Raw genomic sequence first — 27,006 nt, forward strand, 5'->3', positions numbered from 1 at the left:
TATCTAAGATTCTCAACTGAGAAAACGCAAAATAAAAAATTATTCAAAACAAAAAATTCTACCCAAAAAAGAAGCAACTAGGTAGGTTATTGCTTTTGTTCTCTGTCTGTGCTAAGAATGAGAAATGAAGATGAATATTCATTAGGTCCTCACACTCATTTCTCGTATCTTCGACCCATGCCATTTTCTTTTTTATTTTATTAATTTTTTTTCCTTCAAAACTAAATTAGTGTTGGGTAACAAATTCTAATATTCGGCTATTTTCCTTATTAGTTTCGTAGAATTACATTTTTGAGAGCCATTTTTTCACATGTTTCTCGACATTTTGCGTTTTTCAACATTGGACATATTGTGATTTCCCACATGTTTGGGAAAAATCGATAATCAATTCCATAGAAATTCAAATGTCAGCTTTGAGCACTTTTCGTTTTGATTGTTGTGAGGGCTCTTGCTTCTTACTCCACTGTGAGAATACAATGGAATTTATCTAGAAAAATAGTGATAAGATTTTAAAATTTACTTTTTCTGATAGATCACAACTTAAAATTCGAAATAACTAAAGAAACATTTTAATTAGAGAAAAATAAAACTTCGTACTTTTCAAATAAGGCGTTTATGTTTTTTTTTTTAAATAGAACACACTTTAAAATTCGAAAATTGAAAAACAAATTTTGTTTAACAAAATGTTTAACAAAACTGAAATTTGGAACTTTTAGATGTTCAAAAAATGTTCTATCAGAGAAGAACGCATACCGTAAACACTCTAATAAAACGTCACCCTTAACTTTCAAACTTTAAGAGCATATATCTAGGTTGTTGTGAAAGATATCAAAAAGTGATCAACTACAAAAATGTTTATCATAATAACAAAAATATTTTATTAATTGACTACTTTTTGACACCTCTCACAGGAAACGAGATATATAGTCTCAATGTTAAATTTCAGGGGTGGCGTTAGTATTAGACAGTTTACGGTATTTTAAATCCCTAAAATGTATTTTGAGATCCGAGTCCTATTCAATAGTCTGTATTACTACGTTTGCTAAACGTTCAGTTGCGAAATGTCTCTAAGCCGTTCTTAGAATCTTCTTTATTTTAGAGATACCCATCAACGCATCGGTTTCAAAGTATTTTCGTCATGTGATCAACATAATACTAATATCAGCCTACACAACATAACTGATTATAATAATATACTATAGTTCCTGACAGTTGGTTTCATTTTTTGTTAATTGTCTAGCTGATTACAAAACGTACAAAATTTGTGATACCATTTTTACGTCAAAGGAACCGTTAAATGAAAAAAAAATAGTGACGCAATTTACAGGAAAAATTGTAGCCTAGATTTTTGTTTTTGAAAAATCTCTTACGAAATGTGACTAGTTTTTGAACAACTCTGGAACATTATTTTTGCGTTGTCAGGTTTTCAGTAACGTGGAGAAAATTCTCTTTTTGTGCGCTTCTGGCCATAATTCAATTTAAAAACGATTATGTCAGGTAAAACTGGGCAACTATGTGTGATCAAATAATAGTAGTTGTCCGCTTGCCCTAAAAATTTCAAGAACCAATAATCGGATAAATTTTTTCGTGCAATCACCTACTAGAGAAAAACATCCCGTAAAACAGAAAACACCTCAAAAATTTCAAAGTTACCGTCTTAGTTGATGTCTCTCTTACAACCAATCTTCTCTAGGCTAGTAATTGTAAGAAAGTCAAAAACTCCAAATTATACAGTAACTTTTCACATTTTGATCATACTTGTAAAATTCCGGGCCGGCCCGCCAAAGCTCGGGCTTGAGGAAAATTTCAAGGCCCGGGCCGGGCCCGGAAGGCCCGGTAGCAAAAATTTTGTCATTTTGAACCGAATTTTGAGCTCTCAATAAAATTTTCTATATTTTTTGTGCTTTTTGGATTGTTTGTCTGTTTGATCAAAAAATATTTCTTAAAAACTCGAAAAAAATCACGTGAGGGTCCCCCTTATGTTTTTTGAAATTTACAAAATTTGTGGAATGACAGGCCCGGCCCGGCCCGTTACAAGTATGATTTTGATCAAATTTATTTCAATTCCTGTGAATGGTATCAAGAAGTAGTCAACTGACAAAGTGTATTTTTTGTTATTAAAAACTTTTTGAGAATTCTGTATGTGATTTGTGACCTCTGAAGCTTCTGGAACAAACTGGCAAATAATTGTTACTTAGTAAGAGACTCGAAATCAACTTATTTCAACTTTATCATTTTGAAATAGAATTATGACCAGAATTTCACTCGCTGGTTAATTTAGAGAGCAATCCCTTTCTGAATAATTTATTATTCGAAAAGCACCACTATTATTTTATGGAATTGTTAGCAAACAAAACACGTGTACGACAAAAAATACTGTTGCCATACCCTGAAATAAATGAAAATTCATGCTTGACTAATTCAATTCCTCCTACGAGTACACATCCATACGACTCCCTAAGGGTTCTTGACGATGGACATAAAGGGTTTCTTTTGCAGTCAGAAGCTACCCGTTAATTTGAATCCACTTTCAATTTTTTCTTCTCTTTCCCCTTTCTCCGCTCTTAGGCTTTCTGTTGAGCCAGCTGGCTATGTTTGGTTACCAAGTTTTACTAAACAAACACTCGCTCATTTTCAGAAAAAAGGCTGAAAACAGAAGTAACTATTACATTTTTATCAACATTGTTTAGTCAGTTTTTCTTTTTCATTTCAGCTAGATAAATGGGTTTGTCTCGGAAATTAGACCGCTTGTTACTCTCTATCATTGACGTAACCATTTTAGGTATAAAGATTTCTATAAAGAGATAAAGACTTCCCTTGTTTACGTATCTCATTGTTTTCTCAGTCAGACGAACGGGCACGTCATTACTGCTGAATTAGGAATTTTGGCCATGTCTGGTCATTCCAGACAGGATTTTTTATTCTCAGTTTTTTGAGTCATTTATATTTCATTTAAGTGAATGAGTTCAAGGAAATCTGTCCACGTCTAGCAAAATGCACCATTTCTCGTGGAGTCCGATTGCAATTTTTGTTCCTTCCTTTTAATCTGAAGGGTAAACATTTTAAGAATTTTTTCGGGAAAAGTTCAAGTCCAGATTGTGCACCTGCTTCGATCGTGCCAAAAACAGACATTTTTCAATTTCCAATTCTTCATTGTGCTTTTCTCTTGCACTAGATGAAGTTAAAAAAATATTTGAATTTAAAAAATTAAATATTATTTGAACAAAAAAAGAATATTCAAAAAAATGTCAAGTAATTTGATTTCAGCACTTTCAATGATTTCAAGACCTCATCATTTTGAGTTAATAATGCCATACTTTAAAATTCAGGGCCTGGCCCGGCAGGCTCAGGTTTTCCCATTTGATAAAATTTTGAAATTTCAGAAATTTTTCAACAATTTTTTACTGTCAGTTATTAAGAACACTCCGTTTTCAAAAACTGTAAATTCGGCACAAATTTCATTTTTATTTTTCAAAAGAATTTTAAAAAGATAAAGAAAAAATTACTGGAAGCCAAAACGGAACGGGCATGAACGAATTTCCGAAAAAGCCAGCCCCGGTCCGCTCGTAATATAATACTATTCAAAAAAAAATCACAATACCTTCTATTGTATTTTTGTTTTAAAGTTTCTAGAACTCGATTTCTCTTGGAATTGAACAGAAAAGACATGAGGGCTTCTATCTATTTTTTTTTGTTTCATTGAAGTTAGAATCTGATGCTCCGTTTCCTCTGATTGACAAAACATGAACACCATAGTTTTTTATTTATATTCCCAAATGTTTGTGTATCTTTCTTTTCAGACATTAAAAAAAAAACTGAGCATCGGACATCTTCTGATGTTTTTGATCATCTAACTGTCTAACCTGTAATAAAAGTTCATCATATCACCGAAGTTGTCAACATTGAGCAATTATCTTCCCTTCTGACTTGTCTCAACTTCTGAGAATATTGATTTGAGGCTCAAACTCGTTTGTTTGGCACAAACACGCACCTCAACTTCTCCCCACTCATTTTTATTATAATTTCCTCAAATGGTTTTCAAGACATTTTTGCTCTTGGATTACGTTGGTAGAATCTTTTTGTTTCTCAAATTATTTTTGTCTTCAATGTTCTTAATCTCTTCTCGTGATCCTGCTATTTGCGAAACTTTATCCACACCCGCCTCCTTTCTTTTTTCAGTTCAACGACAGAAATGGGAGCGTGCACATCGTGCATGCGTCTTCTGCTTGACGCCGAAGCCGACGTCAAGATCCATGGTAGGTAATCCGTCTAATCTCTTTAGCAAATGTGGTGTTTTCATTATTGGAGTGCATGACCTTACAATTAGAGTCAGAAGAACTTTTGAATTTTCAGTGATCGAACCAACTTCCATCAACAATGGCGAAGGAGCATCGGTTGCTACTCGTGACGCAGCTCCACAGAGTCCCGCACCGCCACCACTTGCCACATTGCAAGTGCCAGGACAACTCAGACCACGCACTCCAGAGCCAACCGATCGTAAGTCTCGAGTTTCCACAAGAAAGCGGAAAATTGAAGTTTAAGGCAGAATTAAAAAGACTACATAATCAGACTAGTATCTGAGCTAGAGTGCCGGTCAATAAGATAAATAAAAACGTATGTTTCGGTTAATTTTCCGCCATTTTGACCACTTTTTGGAGTCTGTAACTTGACTGTCAAGTTTCAGATCATTTTGAAAGTTTCGGAGACTGTAAAGCAGGCACAGATCCAAAACTTTGTAATCCCATGATTTTTTGAAAATTCCTAGTTTTTCAGTTATTGGCTGATTCCCGAAGGACACTTGGTTTCTCACGTTTTCAGTACAAAAACAGTTCAAAAAAGAGGGTCTATCAGAAATCGACAAATAGCTAAAAAACCCAGGACCTTATTGACCGGTACTGTGCATACTGTAAATGCTCTAATAGAAGACTCCCATACGTGTAATGGTCATTTCGACCTTTATAATCTTGATTCCTATGAAAGATATCAAAAAGTAGACAACTAATAAAATGTTTTCCTTAAATTTTCCAACATTTTATCAGTTGTCAAATTTTTGATATCGTTTGAAGGAAAGGAGATGATTGAGCTTAAAGTGCAAGTGCTATAAAAGCCTTCACGGTAAACAATTGGATGAATTAAATTTTGAGTGATTTTTTATCTCTCAAAATTAGCCAGTCCAAGTTTGATTTCCAAAATACAAATCATCAAAACTTCAGCACGCGTCGCCAACTTGTAATTCTTCATTCTCTCCGTGCCTACTGATCTCTACATGATACAGTTTCATCTCGTTTCTTCACCATCGAGCTTATCAACGTTTTGGTCCCATCGTCACTTCTTCATGATCTGTCCCTGTCCCATTTTCCCGTCAAATTTTTAACACCCCTGTTCCAAGAGTCTGCTACCAGATGATAATTTATTTTCATGACGTTAATAAAACAGTAATCAAGGTGATCAATGTTTTGGAGGGCATAGTCGGGGAGGAAGAAGACATGATTATATGTTTGGGGCGGAATACCATCGGGAAACCGAGAACTATGCAATTGAAGAAGCAAGTATCACAGAATACTCTTTTTCTGTCGAGGATAGGAACACAACACAAGAGACTGGGGGAGATTCGAAATTTTCAAAGTTCACATGAACTTTTCCTGGCACACTTGTAACAGGAAATTAGGGACTTGAAAAGGGAAAAATGATGTGAGAGGTTAGACAAGAAACCAATAACAATGAGATTGATAGAAGAGATCATAGATGAAAATTTGAATGAAATGTTAGATGCTCGCCTTTTTGGCAAATTTGACCCAGTGCTCAACAGTCTGACGGCCCAGATCCAATACGATTGACTTGGCCTCTCGGTCGTTGTCATAACGGGATGATCCACCGGCGTTATGGACAGATTCCAGCTCCTTGGTGAACTGGAAATATTTTTTTGATTGTTCGATAGATTAGAAAGATGCTGTTTTGTTGAAATGTTGCAAATACAGTACCATTCAATATACACAAGTACACTTTTCAGTGGATTATTGCCGATTTTGGCCATGTTTAGAAGTTTGAAACTCAGCTGTCAAGTTCCCTATCACTTTGAAAATTTTGGAAATTGTAAAATAGACCTAAATTGAAAACTTTGCATTCACATAATTTTTAAAAAATTCCGAGTTTTTGCAGTTATTAGTCTAATTCTGAAAAACACAAAAATGTATGTAGATTCAAATGTTTTCTCATTTTTTCAAAATTCCTAAAACCTGATTGAAAATTAAAAAAGGAATCAGGTGGCCTAGCTACAACAAGCTTTACTTACAGAGACGATGAGGTCTCTTGGATAATAACACACCGCAGAATATAGGTATTGTTTTCGTGAAACCCATATTTATCCATTTTTTTTCTCACTCCCTTATTTTTTCTCATCTCTAGGAAACTGACTGTCAATTGTGTTTTAATATGTGCCAACTATATATTTACAACTCATACCTCAGGTTGAAATGGCTCATCGTCACTGCTTTCCCGCCATCCTTCACTCGAATCGTACAAGGGGTTGACACGCATGATGAACTCGCACAATTGCTCAAAGTCGCGACTCTGAAAAGGACAATATGCAGAATAAACCACAGAAGTTTTTCATGATCTCACCTGCATTTGTAACGAGTTTCGAACAAAGTTTCCATCTCGGTTGGTGCGTCCTGATCGGGCTGATATCCGTGTGGATTTCATTCCAGCGGCGTTGGATCGTCTGAAAATTAGAAATAATTGAAAACATTGATAACATTGAAATTTGGAACTTACTTTGACACATTGTGTCTTCCGTGCATTCTGAATGGATGACTCGATCGTCGTTTCCTGATCTGGTATCGGATTGCAGCGCAAGTCAAGATCTCCTTGTAGGTCATTCGCATTCTATCATTGAAATAGGCGTAGATGAATGGATTGCAAGTGTGGTTGCACAGCCAAAGCTAGAAAATCAGTTACAAAAAAAAAATACAAAAAAACAGTAATTTTACCAAGTGAAGGATTACCAATTGCCATCCGGAAAGATACTCAAAGGCATATGGCTTGATGAAAAACAGGAACGTTGAGATAGTGCAGAGAATTGATGGGTAGAAGAATTGAAATGTGAGGCGAGCCTAACAATTAAACGTAAGTATAAAATTCCTAACATCATCAAAATTAAATTACCTGTTTACGGAATCGATTCGCCGAATTTTGATTCAATTTGTTTTTGCTGATTTTCTTCTTAACCTGTCTGATTTTGAGCAGCACCAACGTGGAGCAAACCCATTGAGCTCCAAGTCCGAAAAGGTTCGCCGCGCAGAGAATTGTGAAAAACAGAGCTGAAACTTGTAAGTTTTTCACCGCCTTATATACAGTTCCTGTCAATGAGATATGCAAAAACGTGTTTTTCAGTTGGTTTTGACCATTTTCAGCAGTCTGGAGCTTGGCTCTCAAGTTCTGGATCATTTTGAAAACTATGGAGGATATAAAACAAACTTAGATTGAAACTTCGAATTTACTGAGTTTCTCAAAATTGTTTGGTTTTTCATTTATTTGCCGATATCTGGAAAACACCTATTTTTTTCACATTATCAGTACAAAACAAGAAAATTTCCTTCAGGAATTAGCAAATAGCTGAAAAAATAAGAAATTTCAAAAAATTCTGTAAAAAAATGTTTTCAACCTAGGCCTGTTTTTCACCTTCTAAAAATTTCAAAGTGATCCAACACTTGACAGCCGAGCTCCAGACTTTTGAAAATGGTCAAAATCAACTGAAGAACTTTGTATCCCAGTGACTGGTACTGTAACTGTTTCACATACTTGTATGTGGTTTTGGCTCCAGAAAACTAATACTCCACATGGTTCTCTGTATACCAATCATTGGTTGGGAGAGAGTTCCAACTAATGCAGCTCCAACTCCAATGACCCAGGTGCTGGCTGAACAAGCGATAGCCACAGATACTTGATTCAGTGCTCTTGCTTTGGTACCGTAGTAGCATATGGCTATACATCGGTTCATTCCGAGCATCGCGTAGCTGATCTGAAAAATCCCTTTCTGACATTTTTCCGAAACAATTCTTTCTCTCTAAACCAGGAATTTCTCCAAACCAGAAAATTAAAAATTCCATCAAAAAAAAAACTTCCCCATCAATGAGTCAATTGTTTAATCCGCCCCCGTATAAATTTCAAATTGCACATGGAAAAAAAAACTAACCACTCCAGCTGTCCATGCAGCAACAAATGAGAAGGAGAGCACAGCATGAATATTCCCAGTCTCTGAGGAATCACCTGTCATTTTCGTGTCGTTTCGAAGTGGTATTGGGGAAACCTGAAATTCGATGTTTGATATAAGAGAATGTAGTTTGATTGGGGATACTGTAGAACAAATAAAAAAGAGAAGACGTGAGCTTACCGTGTTTAATGGTTCCTCCAAACTCGGAATAAATGAAGTAAGATCGTTTGGATTTGGCCACATGACATCCATTCCACAAGCAACACCGGCTGAAAATTATTTAGATAAATTTTTTTACATTATTCATTAGCAGATTTATAGGTTTCTCTGTAAACGGGTATTCTTATATTTTTAGTTCCTTTTCTGTTCTTCAATAAACAACGAATTTCGAATCCATTAATTGTATTTCATTTTTCTAAAAATTACAAACCCTGAAAAGTATTACAATCTCGTACAAAACCGGTTCTTATTGTCCACTTGGTCAATACACATAAACCGACAAATTGGAAGTTTTTCTATTTGCAAACAAATCGGATTGTTATCTCTTCCGAGGACTGGCCGCACCGCTTTCCGACGACTATGTATTAGTGTCTTTGTATTCAATGACCATGTGGGGGTATAGCTCAGTGGCAGAGCATTCGACTGCAGATCGAGAGGTCCCCGGTTCAACTCCGGGTGCCCCCTACTTCTTTTTTAGGTGCTTTGCTCTGTTTTTTGATGCGCTATTGTGTTTTTAAAAAACGTGAAATATATTTGAGTGATAAAATTTGCTTCAGTTGGGTTTCGAAAAATTCCCTAAACTGATTTTAGTGTTCGGTCCAGTTTTTCGCCAAAGTTTTAACAATGAGGTACTCTATACTTGGCTGTTTATTCACAGACCACATTAAACTATATGCCGAAAAATTACAGCTTCCGTCTAGAAGCCCTGTTTTCTAGATTCACTATAATTTTTGTTTTTGCAGTTACGGGGGAACATATCAGTGGTAGTACAATTTTCTATTATCCCGACACAATGCTCATAAACCAAAACAGCGTGATAGTTTATTTGCACACAAAGCCGTTTAAAATTTGTCCCGAAAAGCTTCCGCAACTGTCTCGACGCACTATTTATTAGCTTTCGTACTCACAATGACCATGTGGGGGTATAGCTCAGTGGCAGAGCATTCGACTGCAGATCGAGAGGTCCCCGGTTCAACTCCGGGTGCCCCCTAGTCCTTTTTTTCTTTTGCAATAAAGGCGGGACGTTTTGTACTGATGGTATTTCTTGGTGCGTTGGATATTTTCGGCAATCAGACAATATTTTAAAATCAGAAATCCAAAACATTGCACTAAAAATTTCGATACTGTCTCAAGTTTTCATTAAGAGACAGCACCCTACATAGATCACAAAAATGAAGTTCTTGAAATTAATAAATTGCGTTTTTTCTATTAGAAGACTACGCGACCTGTCAATTATCTGGATTACTGTAAGAGATATCAAAATTTTGTCAATTAATAAATAATTCATCAAAACATCACCAGCATTTTATCAGTTGAAATTTTTTTAGATAAATTTCACAGTAATCGAAATAATTGAGCTAAAAGTTTATGGTTTGGATTAGCTTCTTCTAGAGGAAACACGATAACTTACAGATCAAATTTGATCAAAATCAGATCAAATTTGATAGAGATCAAATTTTATAATTTGATACAGATCAATTTGATCAAAAAATATATTGACCTTTTTTTACACAATGCTCACAAACCAAAGCAGCGGAATAGTTTATTTGCACACAGAGCCGTTCAAAATTTGTCCCGAAAAGCTTCCGCAACTGTCTCGACGCACTATTTATTAGCTTTCGTACTCACAATGACCATGTGGGGGTATAGCTCAGTGGCAGAGCATTCGACTGCAGATCGAGAGGTCCCCGGTTCAACTCCGGGTGCCCCCTACTTCTTTTTTGAATTTTCGATTAACACAGAACGAATTGATTTTTTCTGTCTGTTCATAAATTATCAAAAAAATCAAAATTCAAAATTTTATTAAGATCTTTTTAACAAGTCAACTTTATGGGGTTCATATGCAGTGAATTTTTATACTTTGAATCCGATTACTCCTACCTCTTTTTTGTCATAATGTTTACAAAAGGAAGCTTCACGCTGCGCTATTTAAACAATAAGCTGATTGAAACGGTTTCGACACACTATTTATTAGCTATTGTGTTCACAATGCCCATGTGGGGGTATAGCTCAGTGGCAGAGCATTCGACTGCAGATCGAGAGGTCCCCGGTTCAAATCCGGGTGCCCCCTACTTCTTTTGAAAATTTCTATTAAGACATGCAAATAATGATCGTTGGTTCGCTACTTTGCTATCATTCAATTCCTATACTTACCGATCAACATCACAATGCTATCCGCCAAAGCCACGTTTGCCATTATGGTATATGCGGAGAGACGGAATACTCGATTGGTTAAGATCATGACCACAGTTGTAACATTGCAGAAAACACCCAAGAGACCTGAAAAATTGATGAGTAATTTTTTAAATTTAATTTTTTCAGATTTCAACTAACCGACAGCCGTATAAGCAACACCAACAATTGAGATGTACGAGTCGAACGTGAAGAACGAAATCATATCGGCACGATGTCTTGTTGCCGATTCCATGATTACCATTCACGCACATCTACCACATGCCGTGGATCACTATCAACTGTTTCTGTAAACATATGAAAATTATTTCCAAAAGGGAAGAAATAAAAGCGACAACAAGTCAGCTCAAGGGTTGAGCTAATGAATGCTGAGTGAAGAGGGACTTGAAGAGGTACCTATTGAATATCACCTGTTGCGTTTGGTCAACAGTCTCTCCTAAACTTGAAAATGTCTATGTAAAATATACTGAAACTTTCTTAGAGAATGAGTTGGAAAAGAAAAGAAAGATCACAAACAGGTGAAATCGCATTACTTTAACTAGATCAGCAACGTTTCACAAGCTTCGTTTTCAGAATGAAACAAAAAACACCTGAAAAGACTAAAGTCAAGTGCATCGTATGGTTGCCCCTAGCGCTAGACACGTAAACATTCATAAATTCAGCTGGTTCTAAAATTTGAAGTAGCTTCGCGTTGGGGGAATTTTCGCCAGACAGAGTATGACGGACAAATCAGTGACAGATTTAGACGTGATGTGTGCGTAGAGAAAAGTCATTAAAGGAAAGGAAAACTTGAAAAAGCCTAAAAAAAAGTTCAGTTTCCAATCTTCCAGAGTGGTTGGGTTCTCTGATGGGATTCGGGGAAAAACGAGATGTTGCATGAGATTTGAAAATGGGAACAAAAATTATAGGGCTGTTCGTCAAAGGGGTGACACTTGTCTCGTACCCTTCAATTGACGACTCACTCACTCAAGGGAGAGTGCTCATATAGGGAGAAGGTTTGAGATAGGGCAATCATATGACGCAGGTCTAGAGATGGCGCAGAATAAAAGTTTGGCGATATTCGAGTTTTAATACCAAGGGAGCCATATCTGATCATAGTCTTCATTTTTATCAACATTTTCTAAGATATTCATTCTTATCAACGTTTTCCAAGTTAATGAAGTAGTTTTCGAAATATTCAAAGCAGTTTTCTGAAAATCTTAATGCAACTGTTACATACTGAATCTCCTCTAATTAAAGCCCACCTAGACCGTCAGCTTTGAGCTCAATTATTTCGGTTCTTGTGAGAGATATGAAAAGTTAACTGACAAAATATTTATCATAATATCACCAATATTTTATCAGTTGAGAAATGTTTTACATCTTCTACAGGAATCGAGATAAGTGAGCTCAATGTTGATGGTTTAGGAGGGCTTCTATCAAAGGAAGTACGGTATCTTCGAAACTAGAATGAATGTGATATGTGTGAAATCCAAAAATACTTAAAATGATAGAAAAGAAAACATTCACAATATTTATAGTACTTGATGGCAAACGGTTTTCGAAAGGTGTCCTATCATTCTTAGGCGGGAGAAACCAATGTTATTGAATTTTATCTACTTTCATAGGGATATTCTGAATAGCCTTCTTGGAAATTTTTGGAATGTTGAAAAATACAATTTTGGAAATTATAGGATTTCGGAAAATTTCGATATTCAAAATTTCAGAGTTTTCAAGTTACGGAATTTCACTTTCAAATCACAAATGCAAAGAAAAAGTAATAAATTCCGAAAACTCAAAAAAATACTGTAAAATTATCCGCTCGAGTCCCGGAAATGTTGCACGTTCTTAGACCGAAAAAAAAACCGTAGTCCGAAAAAAAAACCGTAGTACGAAAAATCTCTGATTCCAAAAAAATTGGAAACACTCTTTTACAACTTTCTTCCCAAATGTTGAAAGTTTTGAGAACTTCCTCATTTCCGAACTATTTCCCAAACACTTCTAGTTTGAAATTAGTAAATTTTAAATTGAACGACATCCATGATTTTTTGTCATTTTTTATCTCGAGTTCTTGTCAAAACCAGATATAAGTGTCTCAAAACCCAATCAGAATTACGAAACATCAAAAATTTTAGCTTGAATTAGAATACGGTACGATTGAATGATCAGAAATGTAATGAACACTCAAAATTTTCTGATAGTCTCCACCATTATTTTCCTTAGCCTACCAAATTTATGCGAAAACGAACAAAACACTCTCACATGGCAATATGACTGGGTGGTCGGATATCCGGGTCCTCTTACAAAACCTTCAAAACGACTCGAAGTGCATCAAAATTGAAAGGCTAGTTGACTAGAGAGGAAAGGCAAAAGAGTCCATAAATGAATCGAAAATATCCATATGAAAAATGAGAGAAACGGGAAAAAAAGGTTCATGACCCCATCTTTTTATTTCTGATAGATATGAAACGAAAAACATGGACGAGAACTAGTGGAGAGAAGATTGAATAGAAAGAGTATTCAAATCAAAGATTTTTAGTTTTTCGGTTTTTGTTCTTTTCCAGTGTTTCTCTTCCTTTCTCATCTTCCGGTGTCAGTTTTGAATTTGATATGTGAAATGGGTGAAAGCGGGGAGACGAACAAACGAGAGGACATGTCAAGAAAAATGAAAAAAAAAGAAATCTCGCGCTGGGACGGACCGAAATCAAGTTTCTTGGGAACGTCACCCCGCTGTAAGCTTCTTTCTCGAGAGAGACAACGCGTGTAAACTTTTGGTCTAAGTCCTTTCTTCCTTTTTCGCGCTTACTTATCTTCCCACACGGACTCATAGGATCACAAAAACTAATTTCGATCAAAAAAGCGGATTTTGAATGTTTTGGTGTAGCTCAGGCATGTTTTGATTACAAAGAACGTATACCCAGCTAATTAGCCGGAAAATAGGATATGAAAAACAAAACATAAAAGTATTTGTGAAAAAATTTTTTTGGTTAAACAAGAGCTGAAATAATGACGTCAAACACAATAGGGAGTAGGTTGTTGATCATGAGTTTTGGATTCATTTCATGAATTGAAAAAAAAACTTAATGGAGAAACAAAGCAGAAAAAATCAAGAACAGGTGGATTTCTTTCCAACCAACTTTCTGGTAGTTTGTTGCATTATTCAAAATTTTGGTTGTAGTTGGAATGCGGAAGTTCTGAACTTGGCATCATTGAATGTGATTGATCAGTCAAGGCTTCCTAAACGGGAATTGAACTTTTCCTGAGAAATTGGAGCACTGTAACAAACTGGTCTACTCAAATTTTGATTTATCATTTTTCAGTATAATTTTCTAGGCACATAATTTGAAGGGTACAACAATTCGGAGGGTACAAGGAGAAACACAGTGATTTAGAGGTACAATATCCACACTTCGGGAGTACAAAGCTCAATTTTTCCGGTATTTTGTACGCCGAATTGAGGATTTTGTACCCCTAAATTGCTTTGTGCTCCAATGACCCTAAAATTGTGTACTATTCGAATTATATGTCGAAAGACTAACTTTTGAGATTTCGAAGAAATAGTTTTCGCAATGTCTCCATTTTTCAACACTACATATAGCATCCCGGAATACAGAAATCGGAAGCTGGGACCTCAAGGAAATAGATAGCTACAACGCTGTAATATTGAAAGACCTAATTATTGCATTTCCAAAACTACAGTAACCCATGACACCAGGCTACCATTGGAAATCAACAGTTCTGACCATGGTTTCAGAAAAAAGCGAATCAGAATATTGGAGAGAGAGAGAAAACGAGTAGAAAATAAGAAGAATAGGAGATCTAGTTAGGTTCTGCGTTTTGCTCCAAGAGCTTCTAGATGCCTCGAATCCCCGCTTCTTGAGTTGTGTCGGCGGCGGTGTGGGTACATTTCTTTTAACGACAGGCGATGAATGTCAAGAAGGAAAAGAAGAAGAAGAAGAAAGGAAGACGGCGGGGACAAGAAGAAGAAGCAAAAGAAGACGTCTTTCTCTTTCATTCAGGACAAGAATAGGAGCAGTGTAGAAGGACCCGGCTGGCACAGATCAAATCAAACAACACAAGTAAAAGAGAGAAAAAGGAGGAGGGACGGGAATGTGGATGAGAAGATGAAATATTTCAAGAGAAAAAAAGGAGATGAATTTAATATCTGTTTTACCCATGTCTCTTTGCAGCTGAAAAAAAGAGATAGGTTCCATGTCGGATGTGAGAATTTGTAACTTTTTTTTCAGCCAGCTCCAAAATTATCAGTTTTTGGAAAATTCGGATAATGAGATTAGCCGATTTTTCAGATATCTTCTCGACGACACTCTGATTTTATAACTCATTGGGTCACTCTAGGACTCTTACTACAGTTCAAAAGTTCCACCGGTGGTGCTGAGTTGCTACCGGCTGAGCTACGATGGCAGAAGTTGCACCGTCACTCTGCTTTGAACAAGCTAATGTAAGGATTTGAATATCAGAAATAAGACGGTGACTTATTGATTTCAAAGTGGAAAGAAAAGATTTTTGATTTTTTTTTTGGAGTTCTCTGAAGTGACGGTGTACATTGCTGTATATACAATGCGTGGCTTTCGTGCTTTTTTCTTCTAGTACCGGACAATAAGACGTAGACAATTTGTTTTTTATTTGATTTTTTTCATTTTGTCCCTTTTCGATAGTCAGGAGCTCGATTTTCAAGTTTCCGATCACTTTGAAGTTTTTGGAGGAAGTAAAACAGACTTAGATTAAAAACTTTGTATGCCAGTTCACAAAAGACAGCCTTCACTGGCCGTTTTTTGCACTGAAAACCTTGAAAAACATATGTCTTTCTGAAACCAGCAAATAACTGGAAGCCAGTATTTGTAATGTTCTGTAAACGTAAAATCTTCAATTTAGGTTTGTTTTATATCTTCCAAACTGTCCGATGTAATCACGGAAACTTTACAACCGAGCTCCAGATTCCTGAAAGTTGTCAAAACCAACTAAAAACCATGTTTTCGTACATCTCACTGACCGGCGCTGTAAGACCCATCAGTTCAACTCCCAGGGGGCTAATAAGTTTTTTTTCAAATTCGATTTTTTCATTCCCGATTTATTATTAAAAAGACAGAGTATCTCAAACCCTACAGTTATATTTTTTTCATTCATTTAACTGGGCCCTTGTTATCATTTTTTGTATTTTCCATCTCAAATTATCCGGAATTTGTGTTCTTCCTTCTTTACTTTTCTCCCAAACTTTTACTCAACCTGTCTCTCTGTCCCTGGAAAAAAGAGAGGAAGAGAGAAGAAAGAATAGAATGAAAAGCGATTCACAACACTCAAATGAAGATGTCACGGCATCTCCGACCCCTTCTTCTCTCCTTTCCAAGCTTCGAGCACTGAGCTCGATTAGAAGAGGTCGCCGTGTCGTCGGTCTTGAAACGACGATAGAAGAAGACAAAAAAAACGGAGCGGATGTTGTCTAGTCAATCTCAATCAAGAAGAAATAGTGGGGGATGCTGGATGAGGAGCATCGGAATGAATGCCGAAAATCGCATCGAATTGCAGCTTTTAGCTGTTCACTTTTAGGCAAATACTCTAACTTTGAACAGGCAAAATCTAACTTTCAACAGGAAAGTTCGAGTGGATAACTAAGATTGAAACTTTGCAAAAGTGTGAGAAACGAAGGGAGTGGTTATTTAGAAAAGGCTTTACATTATCTAACTTTTTAACAAAGACATAATACAGTTTTGGGAAGGCGTTGTCGTCAGCTTTCGAGTGATATATGTTTCATCTGAAAGTTCGACATGCAAGTTCCAATCTTCCCTAGTAAAAAAATTAAATCGAAATATCTAACGATACTTACATGATAACACAAATATTATATGCTAGCCTCCATTTTTAGGTTCTTCACTTACTATGAAAGACTACCGGTTGTTGCTATTGCCATCCTGTCGACAAGAATGAGTGAAATTAACGTAAAAATTTATTTACTAGATGAAAAAATGGGTTGGGTGAAAACAATATAATTTTTCTCATTATTGATAACAAGTACCCGCCTCGTAGTCTGCTTTGGGAATGGTATAATCCCAGAAGTGGCAATCAGAAAACTTGTTTTGATTTAGAGGTAACTATACTAACTGGAAAATGATGATGAAGACACGAATGACGATAGATGTGATCATTATTTCAAAATTCATAACGAAACACGGCTCTCTCAGTTCAGACTGACCAGCAGCAGTCAAAGAGAGATAAAATGACGTAATTTGTTCCTAAAATTTTTTTCTTCTGAAAGCGCACGAAATCTTTGTACTGTAAACAATCCCGGAAACTGAAGAGGATAACAAAAGAAATTGTATTAGGCGAGGAACCAAACGTTGAAATCAAGAATCGGGAAGAAAAGGAAAGAAAAGTTTTTTTGGGTAGAAAAAGATAAATGAAAAAAAACGGATTGTGAATAAAGAGAGGGGGAGGCACAGAAATAACATTGGAGAATTACAAATTGCTGCAATTTGCGCTCATCTGGCCAAGCGGCTCTTGTCATCGGTTGAGACAAAGATGGGAACCTTTTATTTTTTTCAGAGAAAGCCGTCCTTCTTTTATAGTCTGGTATTTTTTTTGTGTCTGCTTCGTCTTGTGTTGAATTCAACTTTGAATCGTTTAAATATCCGGTACCTTTCTGCTACCACTAAAACTTGTTTGGACTTGATTTTCCATAATTCGTATAACACGCTCTATCTGAACTAATGCCGGCTGATATACACTAAAACTATCGTAATTTTATTTTTAAAGACAAAAGTTCATCATAATTCTTTTGTGAAAAATTCCAGTCAAATCTGTAAAAAAATGGTCCCCACACTGTCGAGCTCAATTAACTTGTTTTAAAAATATAAGTCAGGGTGCCCACTTGAGTCCAAAACAACGGGATCGGAAATGGCGCCCCAGTAAACGTGAGATTTGAAAAAATTCGCTGCTGGATTATTTGGCTGAGGATCGAACTTTTGAGCGTCGGGCGAAAAAATCACGTGTTGCAACTCGTTGATTGAATGTAAATAGGTGAGATCCTTTGAAATTATTAAATTTCTTCTGGCCTAAAAGTTAATTGGGGCGCGTTTTTTGACCCGTTGCCTTGAACCCAAGTGGGTGCCCTTCTGTTACAGGTATAAGATATAAAAATAAATGTTGACTTCAGTTTCACGTTTCAATCAGGAAGCGGTTTGAAACAATTTTCTAATGTTAGTGCTGTGTTAATTGACCAATTGAATATTCGACAGGAAAAATCTAGGCAATCATTTTTAAATACAATTGGACCTCTTGTTACTGTTTGGGAACTTTTTTGAAAATAAAAAACGAGAACCGCATTTGGAAGGGTATTTAAACTTTTTGATTGAATCTGGTCATATCAACAGGATGTACTAGACATACGTGTGTTGATAAATTAGGAGAAATGAAGAAGCATCAAAACTCCATCTAAATTAATGAAGAACACAACAACAAATGGTTCGTGGAAAAAATTGAGAGAACGGCTTTCCAGTTCTTTCGATAAGAATATTAATTGGAGGAGAGAGACATGAAAAAATGAGATGCTCAAAAAAAGAGAGAATTTGTTAGAAAAAACTAGTCAGTTTCAAGGAAATTCAACATTTCTCATACACATGCGATAAACGAAAAAAAAAGAAAAAAGGAAATAGACTACAGTATTTTTGCTCTTCCTTGGCCTTTTGATAAATTAGCATTCAAATTGGCACTCATCATTTTTCTGCTATTTTTAGTATTCTTCTTCAAAACAGATCCATCCAGAAATGGATACATTTGTGGAAAACAAATGATGAAATTTCCAAATTATCCTTTTTTTAATTTTTTTTGTATATGAAACGTGCATATGATGCTAATTCTTCTTTTTTGTTTCTTTAAAAAACCCACAAAACATACAAGAACTCTTTCAAATCGGACCACTGGCCAAACTAGAGATCCGGCAGACAAAAAACTTGAAGAGAATAGGATGTGAGGGAGTGATGATGGACAAAGGAAAGGGAAAAGAACTCGATGCGAATCAAAAAAAGAGCAAATCATACTGGTTCCGCATCCGAGAGGAGCTCCTCCTCCTTTTCTTCCTCCGTTTTCTTTCTCTCGCAAAGAAAATCGTCGGAGCGGCAATGATTGCGATGGTTCGCATCAAAACGGAGAAAGATGGATTTGATTCCCATTCGAACTACGGTAGATAAAAATATATGAGAATGCAGGATGCCGGGTTTTCTAGTTTCTCAGCCCGGTAATAATAAAATTCAGTGAAGCTTTGGAAGCTCATCCGAAAAACATTTCTGCATACTTGAAAAATCAGAGCCAGAGTTTTCACATTAAAATTCTGAATATTTTTCAAAATTTTTTGTAAATAATAATAGAAATTTGGACCGAAAAGAGCCGGGCCGAACCTCGAAAATTCGATAAAAACTCCCGGTAAAACCTGTTGCAAGTATGCTTCGGGTATTATGGAATAAGTTGATGATCGATTTATAAACAAATTCTAGCATCATATGAAAACGTTTCTCTAAACTTGTTCATAAAAAATTTGAAACTAAATCAGAAATAGAAGGGAGCGAAAGTTACTGCGGAAAAAGTCGACTATGAAGATCACAGGAAAAAAGAAGGATCAGGGCATGATGGTTAATAATTCATAACCGCCTTGCTACATCTCAAACTATTTTGAAATCTTTTTTTTTTTGAGAATTTTTTGACTCTGCCGTGAAATCAGGAGCAGGATTTTCTCTCGCTTCACAAAATTCCCATTCATTTTTCTCTATACACAATCACTGATTTTGGCACCTTGAAATTAATATGAGATTCTGAATTTTAGATGATTATTGGTGACTCATAATGATGATGTCCAATTCATCCCAATTTTCAAAAGAGCGCAACAGAAATGAGGGACATGTTGCACTTTTATGGAATTTTTACTTTAGAAACTGGAGGTATAAATAGCTAAACAACCCAAGCAGACTTCAGGTTCTATTTATAAATGCCAGAAAAAAAACCTCTGACATTTGAATAAAAAAAACAACAAACAAGTTTTTAATGCCAGAAAAGGGAGATGAGGAAAAAAAATCTGCGTGAGTCAAAAAGACGGGGGAGGATGTAAAACGATAGGCACCAATGAGAAAGATCCTTTCCCTACAAATGAGCTGCTTTCTTTCGAGCCGGACCTCTTTCAACTCGGATTTCAAAAAAAAGCGCGCATTATAAACATCCGAACGCGCTCGTTTTCAGACAACAAAAATCTAAAAACTGGCTTGTGGAATAGTGGTAAAAGCAATATATCTAAAATAATAATCAAACTGTTCCTTTTTTGAAGCTCGGGTATGTACTGATTAACGATTCAAATAATATGAATTCCAAATTTATCTTTTTTTCAAATATCCGGTTGTGGGCTAGAAAGGAAGTGAAATGTTGGTTTGTTTCTTTTCGGAGAGGGCTTTCGAGTTGATTTACTCTCAACCCCAATAGAAAAAGTCGTAAAATTGTCGTTTCACGGAGATGGCTAGTTTTGGGATGGAGGAAAAAAACAGAAGAGACAACGATGGACATTTGTTTTTTAAAAATAAAAAAAAGTTATTCTGATATTTTATTTCATCCCTAGAATCAAGGTAAATCGAGAGTATTCTTGGCCAGAGAGGTGTGCGGTTAGAAATGTGAATTAATTAAGACTTTTTAGGTCTCGTGTTCTCAAAAATCCCAACAAGTGATTTTTCAAAAACCTGACTGAAAATCTTTTGGTTCCGCACCACTGGTGCTGTTTTCACATTTTTCTCATTTTTGACTAGTAGCCAAACTTTGAGTTTTTGGGTGAGAGGAAAAGAATGTCACACAAATACAAACATCACGTTCCGATATTGCAACTGGAACGACACTGAGCAATTTTCAGATTTGTCATTTTTATTGTTATTTTCTTGTAGACATTGGTCAGAATAAATATGCATTATTCTAAAAATATGATATTTTATATTTCGGTTTTATTTATAAATATATCAATCATGTTTTTCTTATTGTTTGCAGATATTTTTGCTTTTATTGAGTTTGGTCTGTTCTTTGAAAATTAAGAAAACATAGATGAATAAATAATGTTCTGATTTCTAAGCAGAGACAAGATTAAAATTTCTTCGAAAAGAGAAAAAATAATATCATTATCATGATTTTTCGTCGGTCCTTGTAACCATTGAAAACTTATAGTCAGGAAACAAAAATGCGAGCTCAGCGTCGTTCATTTTTTTAAAGAATGAGACAGGAAAGTTTCAAAGATGTTAATAAATACAATTTTTTGGCACTCTTCTAGAATCACGGAACGAAAAAAAATCACGGAACGAAAAATAAAATCACGCAACGAAAATTTTGGGTAATCCAAAAAAACTGCAATCTTCTTTACTTTGACAAATAGTATCCGTATAACTAACTTTGGCATCAATTTTACTTTTTCCAATACCCAAGGTATACTAAAAAGGGTATATCAATTTTTTAAGATACGCTAGTTAACAGGTTACATAGGACCTGTAGAACATCTGAAAACTCAGTTTAAAGCTACATCGAGCAGTTATTGAGCTTGCTGACATTTTAGGGTGTTCCAAATAAAAGAAGCATGGCGTTTCAGCCTGAAAGAGCCTGAAAGAAGTGGTTGAAAAAAACTTCCTCAACCCAAAAATATCATCGAATTTTTGAAAAATGAAAAATCCGAGGCAAGAAATTTCATGCCACGATTTCTACTTAATTTGGACCAAGACTATTCTTATTCCGGACCAATATTTTGTTCAAGAAGACTAATTTTGAATTAGAAAAGATTTCTTCAATTATAGGCTTAGGCTGAACCATCATGTTTCCTTCATGTGGGACACCCAAAAAACGACGGGAAGTTTGATAACTCTGCTCGTTGCAGTCTCTAACCTAACTCTCATATGTCCCATGATCCTCAGAACATCTGGGAAAGGTCCTATGTAACCTATTAACCATGCACGCTATCAACTATTGTACCTTAAGGACTCAATATACCACATTTCAGGTGTCATTTTGGATACTGAGCAAAAAATGTAATATCAAGGTTAGATTTCAGGATAGTACTTGAATGAAGGTCCTAGCAATTTTTGGATTACCCAAAATTTTCGTTCCGTGATTTTATTTTTCGTTCCGTGATTTTTTTTTCGTTCCGTGATTGTTTGTTCCGTGATATTTTTTTTCGTTCCGTGATTCTAGAAGAGTGCCATTTTTTTTCTCATTTACTAAAGAAACGTTTGGATTCTTTAAATTTTTTGGTGCTTCTTATCCACACATGACGGGTTTTTGTGAATTTTGGGTTTTTTGAAATGACGACCTAAATATTCAAAATTAAAAAAATCTACAAATTTTCGCGACCTCAAAAAACCCAAAATTTACAAAATCCCTTATGTATGTTTAGGGACCAAAACATTTTTTTCAAACTGTTTTCCCTGAAATCATTTTATTTCAAATTAATCTCCTCTTCCTAATTAGCAGTACACCAAATACGCACATTTTTTTCGACGAATTTCGGGAAATTTTAAGACAAAACTGCTTAGCATTTTTTTTCGCGCAACTATTTGGAATATGTCCCACATATCATTTTATGTGAAATTTTTTGTAGAATCCGAATATGTAAAGAAATCATGCGTTACAGACCTCCATTAATGCTGAATTGGCGAAAATTTCAATGACAGCTTTCGACTGAAACTAAAATACTTTTTGATGCTCTAATTTTGTTCACAATTTGTTAGTATAATGCTCAAGAGTCAAGAGTATTATCTATTGGTAACATCATTTTTACATGTTGTCGCTGAAAATTTTAATATTTACAACCAGTTCGGCTGAAAGTACTATTTTCGGACAACTTTTCTGAAATTTTCATTATAATTTCCTTTTTGAAAAAGTTTTCAGCTACTGGGAACAACAAAAAATTATGCGTTACCGACTTCCATTACATTTTCCCTGACATTTTTCTGCCTCCAACTTTAGTTTATTGCATTTTTCTTTTTTCGTGCCCTCTTTTCAATGAAAACAGTTACATAATCGAATTTTACGTAGTCGATTACATCAGGAACCAAGTTTTCATACCACTCCTTCTTTTCTAGCTATAGTTATAGTCAGTCGAACAGCCAAAACACACTTGCGGACAAAAAATAATAGGCTCCACCCCTTTTTTCTGTGGTCGCGTTGTATGTTCTCATCATTTTCGAAAGTTTTACAGCATAACGCTTCAAATGTTCGCTAATTTCCGCCTCTAAGCAGTCGATTTTTTGAAATACTCATATGAAATTTTTCTCTCCAAAAACTTGTAGTTTTTTAACAATTTATTAGTTATGACCATCCTGTTTCTCGCACATCCGGCATTCAAAACGATAACCTCATATCTCATCTACATGATTCCACTCCTTCATAATTGATGACAATTCTTGTTTACAGTTAGTTACATATTAATATCATCAATTCTGAGATTTGTTTTGTCATTATCATCATTTCTGGAAGGGGCGGGGCATACGGTGGGTATATATAGAGAAATAGTTTTCTCGAAAACATTCATTCTCAATAATAACTTGAGAACTCTCATGTTGTTATGAGAATGTTCTCACAAGCAACCGTCTGATAGGATGCTACCCTTTATTTTTCTGAACTTTTTTATTCCTTTCTGTTTCCTAATTGGTAAAAAGGACATGTCCCAATTTGACTCCCAAAGCTATATCTCAGCTCCTCTATTCAATATGTATTCTCAAATGCGACCAAGAATGCAAATGTCCCGACGATAGCTGCCCGAATGTCTGCAACAGGAAAGAATACTCGGAATCTTGCTTTACCAACAAAAGATTTAGTTATCGAAATCAGAAGTTCCGGAATTATGGAATCAGAATCATCAAGCAGACAGGACCGACTGCAGTGGAACCGAGCCCATGCGATCACATCACGGAGGAAGAGAAGATCAGAAGAAGCGAAACGTGCAAATCCAAAATGATGCCCACCTTTTTGGATTCTGGAAACCACGCAATCGACGCAACACTCTCAGGAAACCAGGCAAAATTTGTGAATCATTCGTGCGATCCAAATTCCGCTGAAGAGTGGAAGCTTCATGGAATGGCCAAATTTCGAAATTCTTTGGATTCGTCGTCTATATCATTGATGTCACAATGTCTGTAAACCAAGCGAAGTTCGTCAACCACTCCTGTGACCCAAATCTGATCGCCGCTGAGAAATGGAAACTCCGTTGAATGCCGAAAAACTACACCTTATTCATCGCAACCAGAGCGAATGAGAATATCTAAAGTGTCTACTTTCAATTGTTTTCCTGTTTTTTTCTAACTTTCTATTAGATTCAAAAATAAACATTATAATCTAATACTTTTCAGTTTTCAAAAAATACTACTAAATTTGACAAGAATATTTCGAGCAGGGTATTCGAACCAGTAATTGAGCTACAGTAAATGCACATTGAATTAATTATATTTCCTATTGGACAATATTTTGAAATTTCGCCACAGTCAAAAAGTTTTTGAGTTGTCGAAATTTCTGAAATATTTTTTTCAAAGTCTGTTAGAATTCTCAGTGAGAACCGAACAAAGTACTGCGATCATTGCAAAAACGAGAACAGGTTGGCCCCCAACTCGCACACAACTTATTGGGCTATCAGGTTCTAGATAAAAAATTCAAAAGAAACACCAAGTTGTATATAACAAATTGAGTTTTATATTCGATCGAAATTGAATAACGAATAAGTACAATCACTGGAATACTTTAAAATCAAATATATTCAAAAAAACCAGTAATCCTAACAAAAAATCTTCCGAAAACCCTGGGTTACATGACTCCCTATTAAATAATTATTAAAAAAACAAATTTTAAAAAAAATAAAATGACATGATGGCTCTGATAACTGGTTTATATAAAAGGGTAAGGGTTGGTAACGGCTTTGGCAACTACTATAGTTAAACTCACGTTGATGCATAGAAAAAATAGTGGGCGGGGCTATAGTGTAGAATAAAGTTTGATGAAAAAATAGAAAAAAACAGTCAGTAGTTTATGAAAGAGCACAACAGTGTTCAATCGCGAGACAACTCCAGGATATTGAATCCGACATTTTCGACAAACTCATCTGAATTTCGTTTCTTCTTGTCAAAGTCCGAATGTCTTAAACCAAAATCCACTGTTTCTTTGTTTATCAATTCTAGAATCTCGCCCAACTTGTCCATAAAATTCCACTTCCGAATGGCATCTTCGGCAATTTGAAGTCTTGTTGTAGAATCACATTTGAACAATACATCGCGAGCTCGGGTTGAAAAAATAATATAGTCGTTGTATTAGGTTGGCGGGAAAGTCTTTGTCACTCTGTTTGTTTAATCACTGTTCTCGTATATGGAGGCTGTGTATGATATCGACTTTAGTGAATAACAAGGTGATAAGAACCTTCCATATAAACAAGTCCCCATCTCCTTCCCTGCTCCTCATCTGTAATTGAAACGATATGTTTGTTCCCACTGCTATTCACATCAGACATGTTTTGATTTACCTCTTCCTATCTCACACCACGATGAAGGATTCGGAAACTTTCTTGAAGAATGTGTACAACACACATGCCCCTCACTACAATACTATTCGCAATTGGTTCCATGGTTTCGAAAAAGATGACTTCTCGCTCGATGAAAAGGATCGCTCTGGGAGACCCCGTGAGTTGGATTTGGACAAGCTGAAGCACGCATTGCAATCGGATCCATTTCAATCTAGCCGTGAACTAGCTGTCACATTCGGAGTTCACCATAGCACAGTCCTTGAAGGTTTGAAGTCTCTTGGAATGAGAAAACTTTTTGGTCGATTCATACCTCATCACCTGACTCAAGCCAACCTTGACCGCCGAGTCGACGATTCGATTACTCTTCTCACTCTCCACGCGGGCGATCGATGGCTGGACCGGCTAATAACCGGAGATGAGAAGTGGGTCTTCTACGATAATCACCACAGGAAATCCCAGTGGGTTGGAGAAGGAGAGAGCCCACATGATGTCCCCAAACCCGACCTTCATCCGAAAAAAGTTATGCTCTCTGTGTGGTGGGGAGTGGACGGCCCCATCTACTGGGAACTTCTGCCCGAGGGCAAAACAATAACTGGAGACCTCTACACTACTCAACTACGAAACCTCAAGAAAGCAGTCGACCGTTCGGCCCTGAAAGACAAGAAAGTGTACTATCAACATGATAACGCTCGCCCACATGTTTCGAAACAAGTGAAGCAGGAGCTGATGGGATATGGATGGAATGTTCTCCCTCACCCCCCGTATTCTCCTGATCTTGCTCCTTCCGACTATTGGTTATTTGGCGATATGACACGTGCCTTCGAAGGAAGAAGCTTCAATTCCCGTGGAGCGGTCGAAGAGGCACTCAAACAATACTTTGCCTCACGCCCGGCTGGATTCTACCGCAATGGAATCCATAAATTGAGGGAACGTTGGAGACATGTTGTTGATAATGATGGACAATATAATTAATTATTCGGTTATTTTTTCTTTGAGAAATAAACTATTGAAAAAGTGACAAAGACTTTCCCGCCAACCTAATAACAAGAATATGTTCTGGAGATCTCGATAATTAGACATCATGAAATCCATTATAATTGGATCGGAGTTGGCATTGAAACCAAAAATTTCTTCGTGAATGTCATCAAGGGAAAGCATGACGGCCAAAAAATGGACGTGAACAACAGCATGAGTGGCTTCAGTTGTATCAACTAAAATATCGCATTACATAAATTAAATAATAGTTTGTGAAAACTAACTTTGTTCAGTCGAGTTGATGGAAATCTGCCAACAACTCGTTTCCAATATAAAATAATGGTTCGGATGCACCACACTTCGGAATAATCACAGTTTTAGGACCCACTCCAATCGACTCGAGAAGTTTAAAACAATAAAGTTCGATGATATCGAGGTCCCAACGACTGGCTGAAGCAGAATCGTAAAATTTGAAAAGTTGAAAAATTACCTTTATTGTTTCCTCCGGCACCGTGGTTGGCTTTAATTTTATATTTGTAGGTGATTGCATTCACTGTGATCTTGCAAATATTTTCCAAACGCGTTCCATCGTTTGTTATTTCGAATTCAATTTCTGGATTCTGTCCTTCAAACATGGACAACGTGAAGAAGTTTTTTGCAGAATCCTGTAACCACCGGGTGTGCTTATACAGATACTTGCTGATAGGTTTTTTCAGCTTTTTCAATTTTTTTCAGCTAACTAAAAAAAAATCAATTTTCGTTTAGTTTCCGCTATAATATTAGCGAATTTTCAGAAAAATGCAAACAGAATTTTCTATTTCTCCACCCAATTAAGACGAGAACAGAAAAAAATATCTGAAAACCTACGGCAAAACGGAAAACGGCAACGGAATATCCTCTCGCC

General features: G+C 36.1%; 3 protein-coding genes and 4 non-coding genes across 7 annotated transcripts; 6 read left to right on the forward strand and 1 right to left on the reverse strand.

Moving 5' to 3' along the window:
- Positions 1-4,192: 4,192 nt before the first annotated feature.
- CBG15436 lies at positions 4,193-5,233 on the forward strand (the record flags this gene model as incomplete). Its single annotated transcript, XM_002645325.1, has 3 exons — positions 4,193-4,256; positions 4,354-4,497; positions 5,214-5,233. The coding sequence occupies 3 exons, from the start codon at positions 4,193-4,195 to the stop codon at positions 5,231-5,233; spliced, it is 228 nt and encodes a 75-aa protein (XP_002645371.1).
- Positions 5,234-5,765: 532 nt separating this feature from the next.
- On the reverse strand, positions 5,766-10,859 carry CBG15435 (the record flags this gene model as incomplete). Its single annotated transcript, XM_045240298.1, has 11 exons — positions 5,766-5,909; positions 6,463-6,570; positions 6,622-6,721; positions 6,775-6,941; positions 6,990-7,112; positions 7,165-7,319; positions 7,801-8,020; positions 8,195-8,308; positions 8,393-8,481; positions 10,586-10,711; positions 10,766-10,859. The coding sequence occupies 11 exons, from the start codon at positions 10,857-10,859 to the stop codon at positions 5,766-5,768; spliced, it is 1,440 nt and encodes a 479-aa protein (XP_045095740.1).
- CBG29021 lies at positions 8,825-8,896 on the forward strand. The gene has a single exon. It is a non-coding gene (tRNA).
- Positions 9,351-9,422, forward strand: CBG28782. Its single transcript has one exon. It is a non-coding gene (tRNA).
- CBG28978 lies at positions 10,072-10,143 on the forward strand. Its single transcript has one exon. It is a non-coding gene (tRNA).
- On the forward strand, positions 10,431-10,502 carry CBG28571. Its single transcript has one exon. It is a non-coding gene (tRNA).
- A 9,161-nt stretch (positions 10,860-20,020) lies between the features above and the next one.
- CBG15433 lies at positions 20,021-23,761 on the forward strand (the record flags this gene model as incomplete). The annotated part of the gene is made up of 2 exons (XM_002645323.1): positions 20,021-20,026; positions 23,318-23,761. 2 exons carry the CDS (start codon positions 20,021-20,023, stop codon positions 23,759-23,761), a joined length of 450 nt encoding a protein of 149 aa, XP_002645369.1.
- Positions 23,762-27,006: the final 3,245 nt, after the last annotated feature.

The sequence above is a fragment of the Caenorhabditis briggsae genome, assembly GCF_000004555.2.
Source record: "Caenorhabditis briggsae complete genome, chrX, whole genome shotgun sequence".
NCBI classification, from domain to species: domain Eukaryota; kingdom Metazoa; phylum Nematoda; class Chromadorea; order Rhabditida; family Rhabditidae; genus Caenorhabditis; species Caenorhabditis briggsae.